The sequence below is a fragment of the Diadema antillarum genome, unplaced genomic scaffold, assembly GCF_040938485.1.
Source record: "Diadema antillarum isolate AM-2024a unplaced genomic scaffold, OU_Dant_1.0 seq00000821_RagTag, whole genome shotgun sequence".
NCBI classification, from domain to species: domain Eukaryota; kingdom Metazoa; phylum Echinodermata; class Echinoidea; order Diadematoida; family Diadematidae; genus Diadema; species Diadema antillarum.
In genome coordinates, this window is record NW_027271698.1 from 24,020 (window position 1) to 44,057 (window position 20,038).

At 36.9% G+C, this 20,038-nt stretch overlaps 1 protein-coding gene across 1 annotated transcript in view; it reads left to right on the top strand.

Moving 5' to 3' along the window:
* Window positions 1-20,038, top strand: part of LOC139739858 (solute carrier family 28 member 3-like) — a 66,083-nt gene that overhangs the window by 6,180 nt on the left and 39,865 nt on the right. Inside the window, exon 2 of the mRNA XM_071650459.1 lies at window positions 19,900-19,998. Coding sequence (XP_071506560.1) covers window positions 19,900-19,998 — 99 coding nt within the window. The remainder of the gene's footprint in view (window positions 1-19,899; window positions 19,999-20,038) is intronic.

Here is a 20,038-nt window from a genome sequence, read left to right on the forward strand (position 1 = left end):
ATTCCTTGTGGTATTGCTCGTAAAGCGGTCAAGAATTAGAGGTTAAGAGTGCCGAGTATTGGAATCTGGGCAAAGCAGAAATCTTCCTTCCCCAAAGTAGGTGAGAGTAGGAATTCCCTTTATTACCTTTGGACCTAGATGTCCTTTTTTTTTCCTTCTTGGAAAATAGGCAGACTGAGTATAACACCATAGAGACGAATGTTCCTGAAAACTTTTTTCTTTTTTTTTTCTTTTTTTTTAAAGGTGCATAGGGAGCCTTCTGCACATGCAGCATATTTCCCTTTTATCTAGAGTTCATATCACGGACATTTCCCTTTGTGTAATTGTGTCACCAGTAAGAATATTCCTTGTGTTTAATGTTACCATCAAGGTTATTCCTTGTGTAGTGTTACCATCAAGAATATTCCTTGTGTATAGTGTTACCATGAAGGATATTTCTCATGTGTAATGTTGCCATCAAGAATATTTCCTTTGTGTAGTGTTAACTATTAAAGGATATTCCCCATGTATAGTGTTACCATTAAAGGACAAGTCCACCTTCATATACATGTGGATTGAGTGAATGCAGCAATATTTGTAGAACACATCAGTGAAAGTTTGGGGGAAATCGGACAATCCGTTCAAAAGTTATGAATTTTTAAAGTATCTGCACAGTCACAGCTGCATGAGAAGACTATGAGAGTGTATGATATCACATGCGTACAACGTTATAAGGAAAATATAAAGAGAATTTCATAAAATGTTACTTTTTGAAAAAGTTCACATTTCCTCGACTCGTCACTGACGTATGTTAAGGGTAATATTATTCCCCTTGCCTTCTGAAAGAGGGAAGTCAAGTGTGCTTTTATTGTGTGAGAAAAGTGAAAATATCTTGAATTTTCCTTATACTTTCTTATATATTTTGTAGTTGTTCACATGTGACATCACATGCTGTAGTAGTCTTCTCATCCAGCAGTGACTAAGCAGAAACTTCAAATAATTGTAACTTTTAAACGGATTGTCCAATTTTCCTCAAACTCTTGCTGATGTGTTCTATCAATATTGCTGCATTCACCCAATCCACTTGTCTATGAAGGTGAACTTGTCCTTTAAAGGACAAGTCCACCTTCATGTACATAAGGATTGAAAGAATGCAACAATATTAGTAGAACACATCAGTGAAAGTTTAAGGAAAATTGGACAATCCGTTCAAAAGTTACGAATATTTTAAGTATCTGCGCAGTCACTGCTGGAAGAGAAGACTACTACATTGTATGATGTCACATGCGTACAACTATATAAGGGAAATAAAAAGAGAATTTCACAAAACTTTACTTTTTGAATAAAGTGCACATTTCTTCGACTTGCTACTGACATATGTTAAGGGTAATATTATTCCCCCTGCCTTCTGAAAGAGAGAAGTCGAATGTTCTTTTGTTATGCGAGAAAAATGGAAATATGTTGAATTTTCTTTATTCTTTCTTTATATCGTTGTACTCATGTGACATCACAAGCTATAGTAGTCTTTTCATCCAGCCGTGACTGAGCAGAAACTTCAAAAATTCATAACTTTTTAACTGATTGTCCGATTTTCCTCAAAATCTTGCTGATGTGTTCTATCAATATTGCTGCATTCACTCAATCCACATGTCTATGAAGGTGAACTTGTCCTTTAAGGATAGTCCTTGTGTTTAGTGTTACCATGAAGGATATTCCCCATGTATAGTGCTACCATCAAGGATATAAGCTGTACCTTCAAAGACATTCCCTTTGCTTAGTATTTGATGAAGGGCATCCCCTTTGTATAGTGTTACCATCAAGGATTTGTCAGGTGTGCCTGTGATTTTCTGTGGTTTTATTCATCATTCATTCTATGTCCTTTTCAAACATATTTTGTAATTTTCTGTGATGATAAACTAAATTTATTTAATGTCTGTTATAAAATGTGTTCATTTTCAATGATATAGACTGAATTCATTTGATGTCTATTTGGTAAAATGTTGTAGTTTACCGTTGGGAGCAGAGATTTAAAAAAAAAAAAAAAGTTCAAGTGAGCACATTGGATACCTATGTGTAGGTCAGTTGTATCACAAAACATCCTACCATGTAAGGCCTAAAAATTTCACAGTGATAGCCTAAAATGTAGGAAGAATCACTATTTTTCCTCGATGAACCATAACTGTAGATGGTTTATTCTAGGAACAATTTTATAGTAACTGTTGTTCACATTTTGTATTCAACAATACTTAACATTGATTGTGCTGATTAACATTTTCGCATTGGTTGTTTCTATCTGTAACTCACATTTTAGAACTATTTTGAAGCTCTAAAGCCAGATTTTTTTTTTAAAATCTGCAAACGGTAGATAATATCTTTGTCAGGTTTGACAAATACCAAAGCATTTATGATGTTTATTTCTAACTCTTTATCACTCCTAAGTTTTTTTTCATTAAAGGACAAGTTCACCTTCATAAACATAAGGATTGAGAAAATGCAACAATATTAGTAGAACACATCAGTGAAAGTTTGAGGAAAATTGGACAATCGATGCAAAAGTTATGAATTTTTTAAATTTTTGTGTTGGAACCGCTGGATGAGGAGACTACACTTGTACTACAGCTTGTGAGTCATATGCGTACAACCAGCGTCCTCGCCAGAAAATGAAGTACGCGTGGCGGAAAATTGCCGTCAGGTAGTTTGAAATATTTACGCGTGGTGGCTCAAACTGAACACGTGGTCGGGTCGTCGGGGGAAGGAACGGCGCTTACACACCGACATGCGCGTGTGCGAGAAGCATGCAAAAACAAAACAAAACAAAACAAAAAGAGAGAGAGAAAGGGACAAAATTGGTGCGATATCGCTCTGTCGACTCTGCGTTATAACGTGACAGCTTCGTAGCGAAAGAAATGGTACTAAAAGTGTCCGAAATCATCCCTCCTTTTGTAACAGATCTTACATGTGCAGGGCTCGACACTAACGGTGGCCCGGGGTCACCAAAAAAGTCGGATGTTTGCTTTTGCTTTTGGAAATGAACAGCGGTAACAATCGGCTCCATACGATGCTAAGATAACTGTTGGATGTATGCTAAGATAACTGTTGGATGTTTGCTTTTAAATTTCGAAATGAATAACAGTAACATTTAGTTGTGTTCGATGGTAAATTCAATGTTTGATGTTTGCTTTGACATTCAGAAATGACTAACAATAGTATTCAACTCCGTACGATGATAAAATGAATGCCGGAAGTTTGTTTTTACGTTTGAAAGTAAATAACAACAAAATTTAGCTCCGGAAGATACTAAAATGAATTACTGTCGAATGATCCCTTTGACGTTCGGAAATGAATAACAATACTATTCAACTCCGTACGATGATGAAATAAATGTCTGATGTTTGCTCTTACGTTCGAAAGTAAATAACAATAACTTTCAGCTCCGGAAGATGCTAGAATAAATGTCAGATGAGTTCTTTTACGTTCGGAAGTGAATATATAGCAGTAATATTCTGCTCCATACGATGCTAAAACAACTGTCGGATGTTTGCTTTTAAATTTCGAAATGAATAACAGTAACGTTCAGCTGCGTTTGATGATACAGTGAATATCTGATGTCTGCCTTGACGTTCAAAAAATGAAAAATAGTATAACATTCGGCTCAGTACGATAATAAAATAATGTCGGATGTTTGCTTTTAAATTTGGAAATGAATAACGTTAATATTCTGCTCCGTACGATGCTAAAATAAATAACAGATTGTTGCCTTCACATTTGGAAATGATTAACGGTATCAATCGGCTCAGTTAGATTATAAAATATTTAATAGCGGATGTTTGCTTTCACGTTCGGAACTGAATAAGGATAACATTCATGAATTAAGCTCCGTAAGGTGCTAAAATGAATGTCGGTTGTTTGCTTTTAAATTAAAAAATCATTTACGGTATAATTCGGCTCCGTAAGGTGCTAAAATATTAATAAATGTTGGATGATTGCTTCTACAATCAGAAACAGTAACTTTCGGCTCTTTACAATGCTAAAACAAATGTCGGATGTTTACAAATGTCTGCAAATGATCCCACTTTCTCATTTCTAACGTAAGTTTTGATCACCTAAATAAGCATCAACTTTTATAGTAATCTGTAAGCCTATATTTGCTAAATCTTAGAACTCTGAATAACGGTAAGATGATTGATTTTTCTTATTCATTTATTTCAGACATTTCAGTCATACTTTCTTTTTATTTTTCTAACGGACCGGTATCACATTGCAACCCTGCGTTTAGCTTAGCTCCGCGTCGCTGAAAATGTGACTTGTAGTCTGCGAAATCATCTTTTCTTTTATGACAATAGTGGATATGTATATAACTTAATAAAGTATCGGTTTGCATCATTTTTTTTTACACTTTGTTTTGCGTTTCATTTTTATTTTAAGGATTGCACTGAATTAAAGAAAAAAAGAAAAAGGAAGAAAATATCGGTGCTACTAGCCTATAACGAAGCGTCAACCCACCATAAAAGCTGCGTTTACGTTACCTTTGCGTTGCTGAAAATGTGACTAAAATTCGTAGTAATTATCTTTCCTTTAATTTTTGCTTGTTTTTGTTTGGTTTTCTTTAATGCAATATTGTTGACACTTGTCCCGCCATAAAGTGCAAGTTTGCATCGCTTTCATCCTTTATTTTTGTCCGTTTCTTTCTCTTTTTCAAGTCTCACACGATTGAGAAGAAAAAATGAGCAAAGGAAGAAGTTTTGAAAAAGAAAAGAAAAAGAAGAAAATATTGATGCAAGTATAACAAAACGGCATCGCGGTATCAAAACTGCGTTTTTAACTTTGCGGTGCTGAAAATGTGACTTCCAGTGCCCGAAATTATGTTTTCTTTCATCATACAATGACATAATTGTTGTTATTCATCATGTAACTAAAGTGAAAGTTTGCATCTGTGCACTATTTCCTTTCGTCTCATTTTTTTTTCTGTTCTTAAAAAAGTCACGCTATTTAGAAGAATGTGGAAAGAAAACGAAGATGATGAAGAAAAAAATAGTGCAACTGTCGTAACGAAGCAGCATCCATGCTCTATCAGCTCTGCATGTAGTTTAACTAAACGTCTCTGTGAAGTGACTTAAGTGGCCGAAATTCTATTCTTTCATGACATGATTGTTGATATTTATCACGTAACTAAAGCATATATTTCAATCGCATTTATATAATTTCCTTTGTGTTTTTTATGTCAAGAGTCGCGCAATTTAGAAGAAAGTATTAGTGGAACGAACTGAGCGCAGAGTCAGCAGCGTCGCACTAAATGTGACTTCAAAAATATCTCCGAAATTATCTATTCTTTTATGACAATATTGTGGATACTTATCACTTAATAAAGTGAGGGTTTGCATTGCTTTCATACTTTCTTTTGCGCTATATTAAGTTTTTTTTTATATTTATTTCAAGGATTACACTGATTTGAAGAAAAATAGAATAAGACGAAAATATCGGTGCAACAAGATATAACAGAAGCCCGGCATCCCGCTATATGAAAGCTGCGTTTTATCAAAGCTTTCTTGCGTCGAAAATGATTTAAAAGAAGAAAGTATGAGTGGAACGAACTGATCGCAGAGTCCGTGACATCACACTATATCAACGCTTTATGTCACTAAAATGTGGCATTTATAGAGTCCGAAATTATGATTTCGTTTATAATCGTTAGTACTTATCAAGTAATAAAGTGTAGGTTTGCATCACATTTTATTCTTTCGTCTATTTTTCCATCATATCATATAGTAAACTTCAAAGATCACGCAATTTAGGAGAACATGCATACGTCTTCGTCTTATTTCTTGTCTCCCTCTTTTGCTGTATTTCCCCTCCAATGAATGATGAAAATAAAAATTATGTACATGTCTCCCTCACAACAAAAAGAACCACGTGCTAGCAACCTTCGTAAAGTTCAATCTAACTGTTGATTGTCAGCAAAGAAAATAAGGGGGAAATACGACAACAAATAGAAGCGAAAGATTGTATAAGCATGCAGTCTCTTCGGATCGAATACGCTTGACACCCCCCCCCCCCCCTTGCAGAAATTTCCACAAAACCAGGTGCTTGACGCAGGTGCAAGACGAAAGAATGCGCGCACTAGAGTTCTGTTAATAAACAGAGTGTAAATAGCATGGAAATATCGATCGAAGAACTAGCTCGAGAGCAGAATTAAAGGAATCATTACAAGGATCATGATTCTATTAATTTAGTCTTTCTTTTGGCCCATAGTAGAAGCATCGAACAGTCGATCATAATCCGGGATAATACTTGATTATTTTAGATGTTCCTGAACTATAGAAAGGGATTGATTAATCACTCGATTTACACAGAAAGACAATAATTATGAAAGGACACGTCTCGATTGCTGACAGAAATTCACTACGAGTATGTGATATGCAGCCACTACCCGATTAGACAGTAAAATCACGACAATTTCAGGCTCATCAAAACTGTGTATTACTTTGAAGTTTGAAAGAATTTCACCTATGAACTGTGACGGTCCACTATATACGGAGATGATTTGGCTATCAACATTTGTTTGTTTCTTGTTTTGTTATGTCTTGTCTGTTTGTTTGCTTGCTTGTTTTTGTTTGGTTTTGTTTTTGCTCGTACAAGACATGACGATTTCTTCGTATCGAATGTAAACTGTTACCGCAATCAAGCCATAAAGCGCATTCGATTCATTGAACTTGAAGTAGCCTCAAACAAGGCAAGAGCACATGGCACGTGTCTCGCACATCGGCACATCCACACACAGCGAGACATTTAGCAATCATGGTTATGGCAGACAGTCTGATTTCAATCATGGGAAAAGAAACTGGAATACTTGGGAAAATGATGATGTTTAAAATCAAATAAAATAAAAAAAAGCCTATATATAAAAATGTATGGCTTATTCTGAGTTCTAAGATTTAACATAGGTTTATAGATTGTTATACAAGTTGATGCCTATTTAGGTGGTCAAAACTTATGTTTGAAATGAGAAATTGGGAGCATTATTTTGTAGACATTAACATGTAAACATCCGACATTTGTTTTAGCATTGTAAATAGCCGAAAGTTACCGTTATTCATTTCTGATTGTAAAAGCAATCATCCAACATTTATTTTATTAAGTATTAGCACCTTACAGAGCCGAATGTTATACCGTTAATCATTTTCAAATGTAAAAGCAAACAACCGACATTCATTTTTGCTTCTTACAGAGCAGAATGTTATCCTTATTCAGTTCCGAACGTGAAAGGAAACATCCGTTATTTATTTTAGCGTCTAACTGAGCCGATTGATACCGTTAATCATTTCCAAATGTAAAAGCAACAATCTGTAATTTATCTTAGCATGTACGGAGCAGAATATTTCCGTTATATTCATTTCCAAATTCAAAAGCAAACATTCGACATTATTTTATTTTATTATCGTACGGAGCCGAATGTTACTGTTGCCCGCATCCGAAAGTAAAATGAATCATCTGACAATTATTTCAGCATCGTACAGTGCCAAATGTTACTGCTTTTCACTTCCAAACGTAAAAGCAGTCATCTGACATTTATTTTGGCATCTTCCGGATCCGAATGTTATTGCTATTTACTTTCGAAAGTGAATGCAAACATCCGACATTTATTTAATCATCATACGGAGTTAAACAGTATTGCTATTCATTTCCGAACGTCAAAGGGATCATTCAACATTTATTTTAGCATCTTCCGGAGCTGAATGTTATTGCTATTTACTTTCGAACGTAAAAGCAAACATCCAGCATTTATTTTATCATCGTACGGAGTTGAATATTATTGTTATTCATTTCCGAACGTCAAAGCAAACATTCAACATTTATTTTAGCATCTTCCGGAGCTGAATGTTATTGCTATCTACTTTCGAACGTAAGAGCAAATATCAGACATTTGTTTTATCATCGTACGGAGTTGAATATTATTGTTATTCATTTCTAAACGTCAAAGAGGTCATCCGACATTAATTTTAACATCAGATATTTACTTTATCATCAAACGCAGCTGAACGTTACTGTTATTCATTTCGAAATTTAAAAGCAAACATACGACAGTTATTTTAGCATCATATGGAGCAGAATATTACTGCTATTCACTTCCGAACGTAAAAGCACTCATCTGACATTTATTTTAGCTTCTTACGGAGCTAAATTTTATTGTTATTTATACCTTTGAACGTAAAAACAAATTTCCGGCATTCATTTTATCATCGTACGGAGTTGAATACTATTGTTATTCATTTCCGAACGTCAAAGCAAACATCAACCATTAAATATACCACCGAACGCAACTAAATGTTACTGTTGATTCGTTTCGAAATTTAAAAGCAAACATCCGACAGTTATCTTAGCATCGTATGGAACCGATTGTTACCGCTGTTCATTTCCGAACGTCAAAGCAAACATTCGACATTTATTTTAGCATCTTCCGGAGCTGAATGTTATTGCTATCTACTTTCGAACATAAGAGCAAACATCAGACATTTGTTTTATCATCGTACGGAGTTGAATATTATTGTTATTCATTTCTAAACGTCAAAGAGGTCATCCGACATTAATTTTAACATCAGATATTTACTTTATCATCAAACGCAGCTGAACGTTACTGTTATTCATTTCGAAATTTAAAAGCAAACATACGACAGTTATGTTAGCATCATATGGAGCAGAATATTACTGCTATTCACTTCCGAATGTAAAAGCACTCATCTGACATTTATTTTAGCTTCTTACGGAGCTAAATTTTATTGTTATTTATACCTTTGAACGTAAAAACAAATTTCCGGCATTCATTTTATCATCTATACGGAGTTGAACACTATTGTTATTCATTTCCGAACGTCAAAGCAAACATCAACCATTAAATATACCACCGAACGCAACTAAATGTTACTGTTATTCGTTTCGAAATTTAAAAGCAAACATCCGACAGTTATCTTAGCATCGTATGGAACCGATTGTTACCGCTGTTCATTTCCGAACGTAAAAGCACTCATCTGACATTTATTTTAGCATCTTCCGGAGCTGAATGTTATTGCTATCTACCTTCAAACATAAGAGCAAACATCAGACATTTGTTTTATCATCGTAGGGAGTTGAATATTATTGTTATTCATTTCTAAACGTCAAAGAGGTCATCCGACATTAATTTTAGCATCTTACGGAGCCGATTGTTTGATACCGCTGTTCATTTCCAAAAGTAAAGACAAACATCCGAAAAAAAGGAGGTTGAAACGTATGAAATAAAAAAAAAAAAGAATTTTAGAGCTGCTGAGTACAATACTAGTTTGTGCTTGCAAACATCGGCAGCTTTGGTTGCTGGATCACTCGCACATGGCTCGATCTGCGATCTGCTGCTCCGGGGATTGCGCGCGTACACGTGTAGTAACAGTGGCAACTCACAGTGATCGGAGAGAAGCGCCCGTAAATTTTCTGCACCGGAATCTTGGTGAACGTGGTATAATACTGCGCTCACTGTACACCTGCGTATGCTGGCAAGCAAAGTGGAATCGGTAATGGACCGCGTGCGGGTACATCGCACACGATCGACGATCTAGCCGAAAAGCGAGCGCCGAGCAAGTAACTGTCGAGCATGCGTTCGAAGGAAACTGCAAAAGATATATATATTTTCTTTAAATGGGAAACATTACAAAAAGGGGAAGGAAGATAACAAGAACTCTGAAAATTACGCGTGGTAGTCCAAATTTACGCGTGGCGCAAAATTGGTCGCCACAATTTACGCGTGGCGCAAAATTGGCTGCCACAATTTACGCGTGGCGCGCCCGCCACGCGTAAAACGCCTGGCGAGGACGTTGCGTACAACAGTATGAAGACAATATAAAAGAAAATTCAACATATTTTCACTTTTTTCGCATAATAAAAGAGCAATTGACTTGCCTCTTTCTAAAGGCAGGGGGAATAATATTACCCATAACATTTATCGGTAATGAGTCAGGGGAATGTGTACTTTTTTCAAAAGATGGAATTTTGTGAAATTCTCTTTATATTTTCCTTATATTGTTGTACGCATGTGACATCTAAGTTATTCATACACTGCAGTAGTCTTCTCATCCAGCGGGTACTGCAAAAAAACTTCAAAAATTCATAACTTTTGAACGGATTGTCTGATTTTCCTCAAACTTTCAATGATGTGTTCTACTAATATTGCTACATTCTCTCAATCCTTATGTTTATGAAGGTGAACTTGTCCTTTAAGTGATTGTATGGAGATTAATTACATACATGTACTTCATAAATAGCTTTTATAGACTTTGTTAAGTTTTGCTTGCAACCCCAAAGCACAGTGTCATAGACATATCGTTTGTTTTTGCCTGTTTTCTTTTGGTGTGTGTGTGTGTGTGTGTGTGTGTGTGTTTAATGTAACACCTGCAAACAAATGGATCTGTTTCTTTTTGAAGACTTTGGAATGTGCATGACATCAGAGTGTGTCCAGAATGTGCGAGTGGTGCGTGCTGCTACAAACCAAATTTTGTGCACAGGGTACATTCATTGATTTATAAGTTACAGTGTTCATGTTTCTTAATTGGATATGCCTTGTTAACCTTGTATTAAAAACAGAGATAGGAATATTTAGTACCAGCCACTCCTAGAGTGGTATTATATGCACTTTCACAGGCTGCTGAAAGGTAAAGTACTTAATGTGGAATAAAGAGAGGGAAGATTTGATCTAGGGTATGATGCTTGACATTGGGGTCAGAGGTCAAAAGATGAGGTCATGATATGCCAAGATGTTCATGCCGTGGGAATTAATCTTAATGCAGGCAGAGATTTTGAAAATGGATCATCTCTGGTTACAATTTGACAGGATTGTCTAAATTTGAGCTATGAGAATATCATGTTTAACATTTTTGAGAAGTGAAAGGGCAGATGGATGGGAATGGGATGTGGAGTTTGCAAAATGATTTGTATTGCTGTGATTTATTTCTACATCTATTTCATCTCAGTCAGAGTTAGTTTATTTGCTTTTAAGGGGGTTAGAAGGAATATACTATGCGACATGTGACAAAAGTGCGATGTGTTAAAATTTCTACTACCATGCAGTATCCCTTTTCAAACAAATTCAGAATTTTTTTTTTTTCATAACATTTTATCATGCATTTTCCCATTGGGAGCTGGGTGGAGTAGTAAGTGTATGCACCACTGTATTGCACACATGTAGTCTTTAAGATATCTCAACATTTAATTGACACTGCAACAATTATAGGCCAACATTGCATTTGAATTATGAGCGCTTGATCTAGCTTGCATGGCATAATTTCAAGGGATACTTTCACTTTACATCAACAGCGATGAAATGAGTTGATATAGGGAGAAGTGTGACCCCCTCAAGGTTTTGACCCAGATCCAGGGCTTGAGGTACTGTAGATATCACTTTACTGGCATTGTGAAAGCTGCTTCCCTCAGAACTAACAGGGTGTTCAGATGCCAACATTTTATACTTGAACGGTACGTAGCTACACCAAAACGGTATAGCAATACAATGAATTTATACGTCTGAATGCTGACTAACAAAACGACGTATAACGAAATGACTTATAGCGAAACGACGGTCAGAGCATGGTTTTGAAATAGAACTCGATTTACGAATCAGCGTTCCATCATGTCCATTGTGCGTCTGAACATACGCGGACCACAGAACGGTATAACTGGGCGGACAAACGGTGACCCTATACCTGTCACTCATGACCATAACAGCATGCGCATTAAGAAACTGCACATCTATACGACGTTTTCCAGAGCCGTCGAGATTAGCGTCTGAACCGTCTGTCGGCTTTACAATGATTCTTTATACATTTCTTTATCGTGTTTTGGTATAAACTGGCTTGCGTCTGAACAGGGGTAAGACCACAGAGAACCCATCATGGATGGCCTTAAACATGAGCCCCAGTGGTAAAAGAAAGTTGATAGATGATATGTGTCAAAACATTTGAGGGTCAAAGTTCAAAGCAATCACACCTCAAATGATAATGGATACCCCAAATGGCAAGAGTCAGTGTAGCTGCATATATATCATGTTATGGATGAAAACGAGTTGAACACACGTGACCGTACACCACAAAACAAACAAAAAGTCGCAGCCTTTGATTTTACGTGAGGACTCAAAAAAGATGGAATGGGTCAACCGAGTCAATGATAAGTTTTTCATATTTTCTGAAAGAACTATCCTTCTTACAACTACATTATTCTTTAGTTTGGGATCATAACACGAATGGGAAAGTGTGTTTCAGCAGTTTTTCTATAACTCTTTTTGAGGGGAGCGTAGAATGATCAGGGATAGCTTTGAGGTCCTTTTTCATGTCTTGAAATCGTTAGCACAATCCTCACTTCCAAGTCTAATATCTTTTGAATGTATAATGCTACTGCTTTGAAAGTTAGCATTAATCAGGGACAGAATGTGTAAATAGAGCATGCTCAATTTCAGCTTAATCCAATAATCCCTTCATTGTTGTTGCTCTAATGGTTTACATCCTGTGTTTTGTCCCTTTCATCACACAGCTGGCACAGCTACATAAGGATTAAACACTCTTGAATAGACCCTGTACTTCAGAGCCTCTTTTCTCAGTTCACACTTTTCCAGAGTGTGTGCTTTCTTTCCAATATTTAGATAGGTTAGGGGAGTCCATTTGAGTGGAGTTATACATCATTTTAAAGCTTAGAGTCTGCTCTTTCAGAATCTGCCCTTAACTGAAAATCCATGTTTTGCGACTTTTGTTCGTTTTGTGATGCAGGGTCACATATGGTTAATTGCAGGTGACACGTTTTATTTTCCGTCAGGTACAGGTGATGATTAATGAAATGTACAGTGAGAATGATGATATCTCGCAACTGTCCCATTTGATACTGCTGCAAGGAAGGGTGTCTAATGTGTATTGATTCTACAAGATTTTGTGTGACAGGTCAGAAAAATAATACTAAGTAATAGATTGTTAACAATTATTGTTGATGACTATCACAATCTTTGTTTCTCTGGTTTCAACTTCACTGAATTGCTCAATGCAATGTTTGGATACATTCTTTCATACATTTTACAAGGACCAAGCTAAAGAGTATGCCTAGATGTTTGTATTGCACACTTGATATGTTTCCTGCCAGAAAAGACTTCAGGAACAGCTTCAAAAATCTAATAGATTGTTGTAATCAAATTCTTAATGTTTGAAGCTCAATGCAATGTTTGGATACATTCTTTCATACATTTTACAAGGACCAAGCTAAAGAGTATGCCTAGATGTTTGTATTGCACACTTGGTATGTTTCCTGCCAGAAAAGACTTCAGGAACAGTTTCAAAAATCTAATAGATTGTTGTAATCAAATTCTTAATGTTTGAAGTCATTATCATGACTGCCGTGGCAACAGCTTAGATGATCCCAGAGTGATTCGTTAGTGTTTGATCTTTGCCATAGTTACAGATGTGGCAGATGTGAGCTGTGATGTTTTATTGCTTTGAGCTGGATATTAATCATTGCATTGGTCCATGTATGACACAGTGTGGTTACATGGTTTTACTTTTGAAATATATCATAGAAATGTATAGGAAATAGTAAGGAATAGTAATTTCTTCAACAGAAACATTGTTATCTTGGTGAGTTTAAGTTCAGAGGCAACCCCCCCCCCCTCCCATTTCATGGCAAATTTCAAATTTCTATTCAGTAACTTGGATAAGTCAGTTAGCATTAGCATACATTTTGTGAAATAGATTACATAAATAGTTTCTCCATGAGTATATGTGTTTGTAATTGCAAAGAATTGTAGAACTTTCTTATAATGTCCTCCCAATTCAAGGGTAAATTTGCCTATTCTTTTGAGAGGAGAAATGTGTTTGTACTATCGAGTTGATGCCATGCAGCTTTGAATGGGTTGTGTGGACAAAAAAGGAAAAAAAAGATTATTTAAATGATAATCTACTGTAAGAAGTTACGAGGTAACCAGGGAGTGTACTGTTAATACCGTGCAATTTAGGAACATCAAACACTCCAAGATGCGCAAACTGCCCGAGGTGTAATAATGCGCTTGATGGAAGCACCGCGCACAGAGGCTACAGAGCGGCACATGATGGACTGGATCTTCACTTCCTTGCGGTCACTCACACGCGAAGAAGGACGTGAAATGTCAGCAAGCGAGTGATTGCATATTATGACGCTCTAGATTCCATCATCATGTCCCATTTAGGCACGTTTTACCAAATCTGTCTGACATTTTACTCAATCGTTTGCCTGCCCCACGTCAATCTGTGGCGACTATTTTTGGACGCTGCCAGAATCTCGGAGCGAGTGGGTGTATCGCATTAAAGCCATTAGTGCAAGAATCGTGTTCGTCTGATTTCTTTGATTAGGAGCGGGGAAATTGAATAAATGTCAACGTCCAATAACATTACAGAGGTCTGCCAGCTATTTCCCCATGTCTTCTTATGTATTGTTCCTCGTCTTTTAGTAAACCAAGGCTTAACAGCTTGTAGCCTTCAAGGCAACATAATCCAGATAAAGAATGACAAGAATAGCGATCAAAATCAGGATTGGCAGAGCGAGGCAGTAAGAATTGGAACATTAGACTTAATCTTAAAAAGCTGAAGGGGGAAAAATGAAAAGAATACAGAAAGAAATTTGTATTGGCAGGATTTTTGTGGTAGTGCTGAAAGAGGGGGTAGGGGCTGGGTGAATGTGTGGACATACAAAAAAGATGATGAATCTGAGTAGGTAGCCAAGGGTAAGGTCATACCCTCAGGCAATTGTTGGAAAGATGGAAAGAAGGGGGTAAGGCAGAAGGGCACAGTGGAGCACCATGGTGTTTATACCAAACATCAACCCAAGTGCACATGCACGTGGGAAGAATAGGGGGAGGGGGGATGTTTGCCTACCGGTGTAAAGCAGGATTTACTTGGGAGTACTCAAAAAATTATTCCAGCTGCAAGAGGTGCCAGAGGAAGTTCAGCGTGACACCTGCATGTCGGAACTACCGGTCCTCGGTCTCCTGTAAGAACGTCGGTTGCTCTGCTGCTGTTGCTTGGTGGAAGAATGTTTAGAGATGCAGTCAGTGCTTTGCAAGGGAGGAGTAAAAAAAAAAATGAATGTTGTGAGAGACAGCAAGCACTTTATGTGAGACTAATGGGGAAGCAGAAAGAAATATAATAGTGATAGAATGGTATTAGTACCAATAATATGAAGGGATGACATATTGCCAAGAACAAAGTAGATTTCCATGACAACGGGATGCAGTTGTATTGAGTGCACCCCGGCAAGAAACCATTCACTTTTTCTGTGGCTGCCATGAAAGCTTTCATTCATTCATTTCACCTGCATAAACTGAGCCTTGCTGTTCTTGTAGCAAACTTGCACAACCAAGCTTGCCGTTTTGATGTCGTAAAGCACTAATGGTTTTAGATTAGTGTGTGAGTGGTATGGGGTATTTTTTGTCATTTTTGACAAATATAACATTCATCTCTGCTATACATCAGCAATTCAATCTTACATGTAATTTAGTTGTAAATGTGAAAGATTCATTTAAGACTACCTCTGACTGTTATGTCATCTATTCACTTTTGAATTTATGCATTCATGGGGTTTTCAAAATACACAACTTATACAATGTACCTGCTCTTTAGCAAAGACCAGTTAGCTTTTGCAGAACATTAACATTAAAGGGGACCTCCGGATGATTTTCAGATTTTTACACTTGAAGAACTATAAATTAGTTAAACTGAGTACAGAGTTTCAGAATTTATAGTGATTGGGATGAGGAATGAGAATGTTTTCAAAATCTATAACGAATTGCAATGAACAAGGATGATGACATCGCAGCCTCACCATAAGAATGTGTGAGTTGGGGCTCAAGGAAGCAGAACAAAAGAAGAAGGCATGCAATGATTTTTCACAGGTGAACTTGTTGAGCAAGCGGTATTGTAATGGAATTACAATTCTACATTTCTGAAATATATGAGGCTCTGATGTCATCAACACTATTCAGTGTAATTTGTTTAAGATTTTCAATTTATTGGTTTCTCTGCTCAAGGACCACAATAAATTCCACGAATCTATACATGGAGCTGTCGATTTATGAACTACATAATGTGAAATTATGAAAATCGTCCGGAATGCCCCTTTAAGAGGATGTACAAATGACTGTTACTACATTTTAAACTTGTATGTGAACCATTGATTTCAACAATTGTCAGTACTCTGCAACATTGATATAAAGTTTCTTTGATAAAGAAGGATGGTAACCATGGCAACATAAAGCTCGTGCAATGATATTTCATGGAATATGACTAGAAATTATCTAATTCATCCCATCAATTCCTCATCACTCACAAAGGTTCAGTTACAAGTAAATGGAGGATGATATGCATGATTATACATTCATATTTAGAAAATAGTTAAGTTTCCAGTATTTGAATGATTATCATACTCTCCTGCCCATATAGATTCTGCTATTGTAAAGATCAAGGAGTATGTAATGGCAACAAATGTTTACAAATATCACTTTCTTTAGTCGTTAATTTAACCCGTTGAAGACGAGTCCCGAGTATACTCTGGCAGGTGTCTATGGGAAATGCGTGTCGTAGCAAAATCAGTCCGTCCTCAAGGGGTTAAAAGCAAAATGATGCTATTTGTGGAAAATGGGGGGGGGGGGAATAGGCTTACATATGGGGTACAAGCACTTAAGTTCATTTCAAGTATATCGCAGATTGTTCATTTTACTGAGATAGCAAGCATACAATGTACATGGTAAGGGGAGAGCTTTGAACTTGTATTGATCTATGATACATGTACAAAATGTATGATAGCACAATGAACCAATTTGAGAGAAAATCCCACATTTCTGGCAATTCTAGCACTTAACCACAGATGGCATATTTGCAAGGCTGAAAGGCTAAAAGTTCACATCATCACATGCCACATTTTCAACTCCAGCCTGGTTTTTGTTGCCATGGTGATCAGCTGGTTTCTGTTGCCATGGCAATCAGCTGATTTTCTCAGTCGGATTTTGCAACATGTCTGAATATAATCCCACGCTGTCAGGCAAAGTCATACATCATGAATAATATCTCTACCATAGCCAGGGATTTCAGAGACAACCCAAATTGTTGGCAGAATTCCAGAACAGATTTGTATGCCTGTGGTTGCCAAGCACTACCAAAAGTGGGATTTTGGCGCTGACGCGAATTAGCGAAATGCAAATCTCAAGACTTTTGCCTACAGTGTAGACATAAAAATCCCACTAAATAACGCTATCAGCATCAAGCGATTTGCTTATTGACAACGGTCTCCTCCACCTTTATAATTAAAGATTTGTCTTCATGAAATATATGTATTATTCACCTGATTATGTACTGAGAGCTCCTGTTTATATGTCCATGATTTGTGAATTTGTTTGATATTGTCATACTTATTTGTGTTTTATACAAGTGGAGACTTACTGAAAGTGAAAAACTTGCTAGAACTGAAACTGAAACTTTGTGTCGTGCTCTGTTCATTGTTAGCATGTGCAGTCTAAAGATTAATTTGCAGCTATGTAATTGTTTTGTTTTGTGCTGTTTTGTTTTGTTTTGATGTACACATGTAAACAGGGACAGTTAAACTTGATTTCGTATAGTGATGCAAAAACTGGTAATTGTTGTGTGTGAATGCACTGTTACAGTGGTGGAAGTGTCAAGCTTGGCATTTCCTCTTTTAAACCGTGAGTTAAAGATCGAGCAATTAATTCATGCTATGAATACTCTCCCAGAATCAAGCAAAACACAATTGGAAAACACCGTGCTGTACCAGGATTGGCCAAACATGAAGCATTCAGACTAACAAAGCATTTTTTTTTTTCACAGATGAGATTGGCAAAACGATGAGAAATGGGCTCATATAATAAACATTATAAAAACAAGTGCTTTGAAATTAGTGTGAAAGGGGAATAAAGTGATTCATTTGCCCAGCATGCATCCTAGTATTAGACATTACAGAATGATCATATGAAGGAAATTGGTTAGTGTTGATGAACAGACAAATGATATATCCGCAGGGAAGAGAAAGAGAAACTGTGTACATTTCCTATTGCAGAGATATACAGCAAAAAAAGTGGTCTCTGTGGATGTGGTAGATAAAATGATGAGGGAAGTGTTTTGTTGTGGTGTAACAATGGGAAACTAATTTCTCAAACCTCAGGATGAAATGAAACATATAATAGCCATGAATGAAAACGTATGTGGGTGGTCATGCCTGTTTGTTTTTATTGTAGTAAAGGGGAGTTCAACGTTTCGTGCTGAATCAGATGTGGCGATGCAGTTTGCCGCAAAACCGCCAGAGGAATGGAGGTGTATCCTAACACATTTTGAGTGTCACAACACAGAGACCTGAGTGTCACAACACAGAGACCGGAAATGACTGGGGAGGGGGGGGGGGGGGGGAATAAAAGCTACAGTTGATATCAGTTATACCGAAAATCAGAAATTTCTGTGTGCATTATAATTTTGTGTGAGCCAAGATTTGCAAAATCAAAATGCACACGAAAGTTCTAATTTTCTCTGTATGCATTGGATGTCACTAACAATTTGCGAAAATTTCATGCCGCAAATACATCTTACTTTTACAAGTATATAAAAGTACATACGTATAACATGTAAGTGCTGAATTTTGAATTGCATGAAAGGAGAAAATATTCCTGTTCTACTGAGTTTAACACCAACACTTGCTCCAGATACATGCTCCAAATGTCTGATTCTGCCTGTAATATGTTCGAGATGAAAAGAACACCACGATTCCGCGCAGTGTAAGAGCATTGAAATATATGCGTCTACTGTTAGGAAGGCAAATAGAAGATATCTCAACAGTTACAGTCCTCAAAAAATAGAGAGAGAGAAAAAGAGGAGGAAGATATAAATGAGATCAGTGCCGGAAGGTGGGTTAAAAGATCATGATCAAAATGTCACTATCACATGTTTCCACCAACAGTTCAGATCAGATGCTTCCCAGCCCAACCCTCCATCGAAACTCTCTCACTCACTCGACATTCAGGGGTTTGCTGGCTCCACAGCTGAACTTTCTGTTCTTGTTCCTGAAGTCCTGTTCACACACACCTGAAATCAACGGTTTTGAAAAATATATTTTTGCAATGCGATGCAAAACCATCAATTCTTGTACTGTATGTAGACAAAAAAGAGAGAAAAGAAAAGAAAGCTCAAGACTTAATGCATATTTTTCAACCAACTATGTCCCTGTCAACAAGGCACTTGCTCGGGAGTACAAATCAGCAAAATGTATATAAGGGATGGTATAGCATGGGTTGAGAGATGGGGGATTCAGATTTTAAGTTTTTTTGAGGTAAGAAGAAGTCTCCAGTGAAGTATTAAAGAGCATTTAAAAGTTATCAGAGGAATTCAAAGTTTATTTGATGGAAATTGGTTTTGAAATGGCTGAGATATTCAAAAACAAAGAAAAACAAAGTGGGCTTAATAACAATTGGGTCTCACCTTTTATCAAGACCTCTTTTTTTTGGGGGGGGGGAAATCTCAGCTATTTCAAAATAACCAATTTTCATCAAATAAACTTTGAATTCCTCATAGAATTGACTGCTCTTTCATATTTCATAACAGATTTGTCATTATTTCACAAAATTGTTGGAAACCTGAAGCCCCATCTCGATCAAAACTATACCATCCCTTTAGAATTAAGCTGTTCAAATACTGATAGGCATCAAGCAGAAACAGGTGAATTGAAAAGCTCATTATCTGGTCCCCGGGAAGAAAATATCTATTGATTTGAAATAATGAGGACGCTGGCCCATTGACCATCGCCATATGTGTCCTTGACTTCTGTGGTACATGTACATCTGTTGATGTGATTAACAAGACTCCTTATTCACTCTCCATTCATTTTCCACCTGTGCTGCAGGATGGTATCCCGGCCTCACCCACCAACACACACACCCTCACAAATGACGAAGATCCGGAGAAAGATGAACTGCCATACACCACAAATTGCTGCACAGAGGTGGGGATGAGAATAGACGTCACCTGTACTTACCAGCATA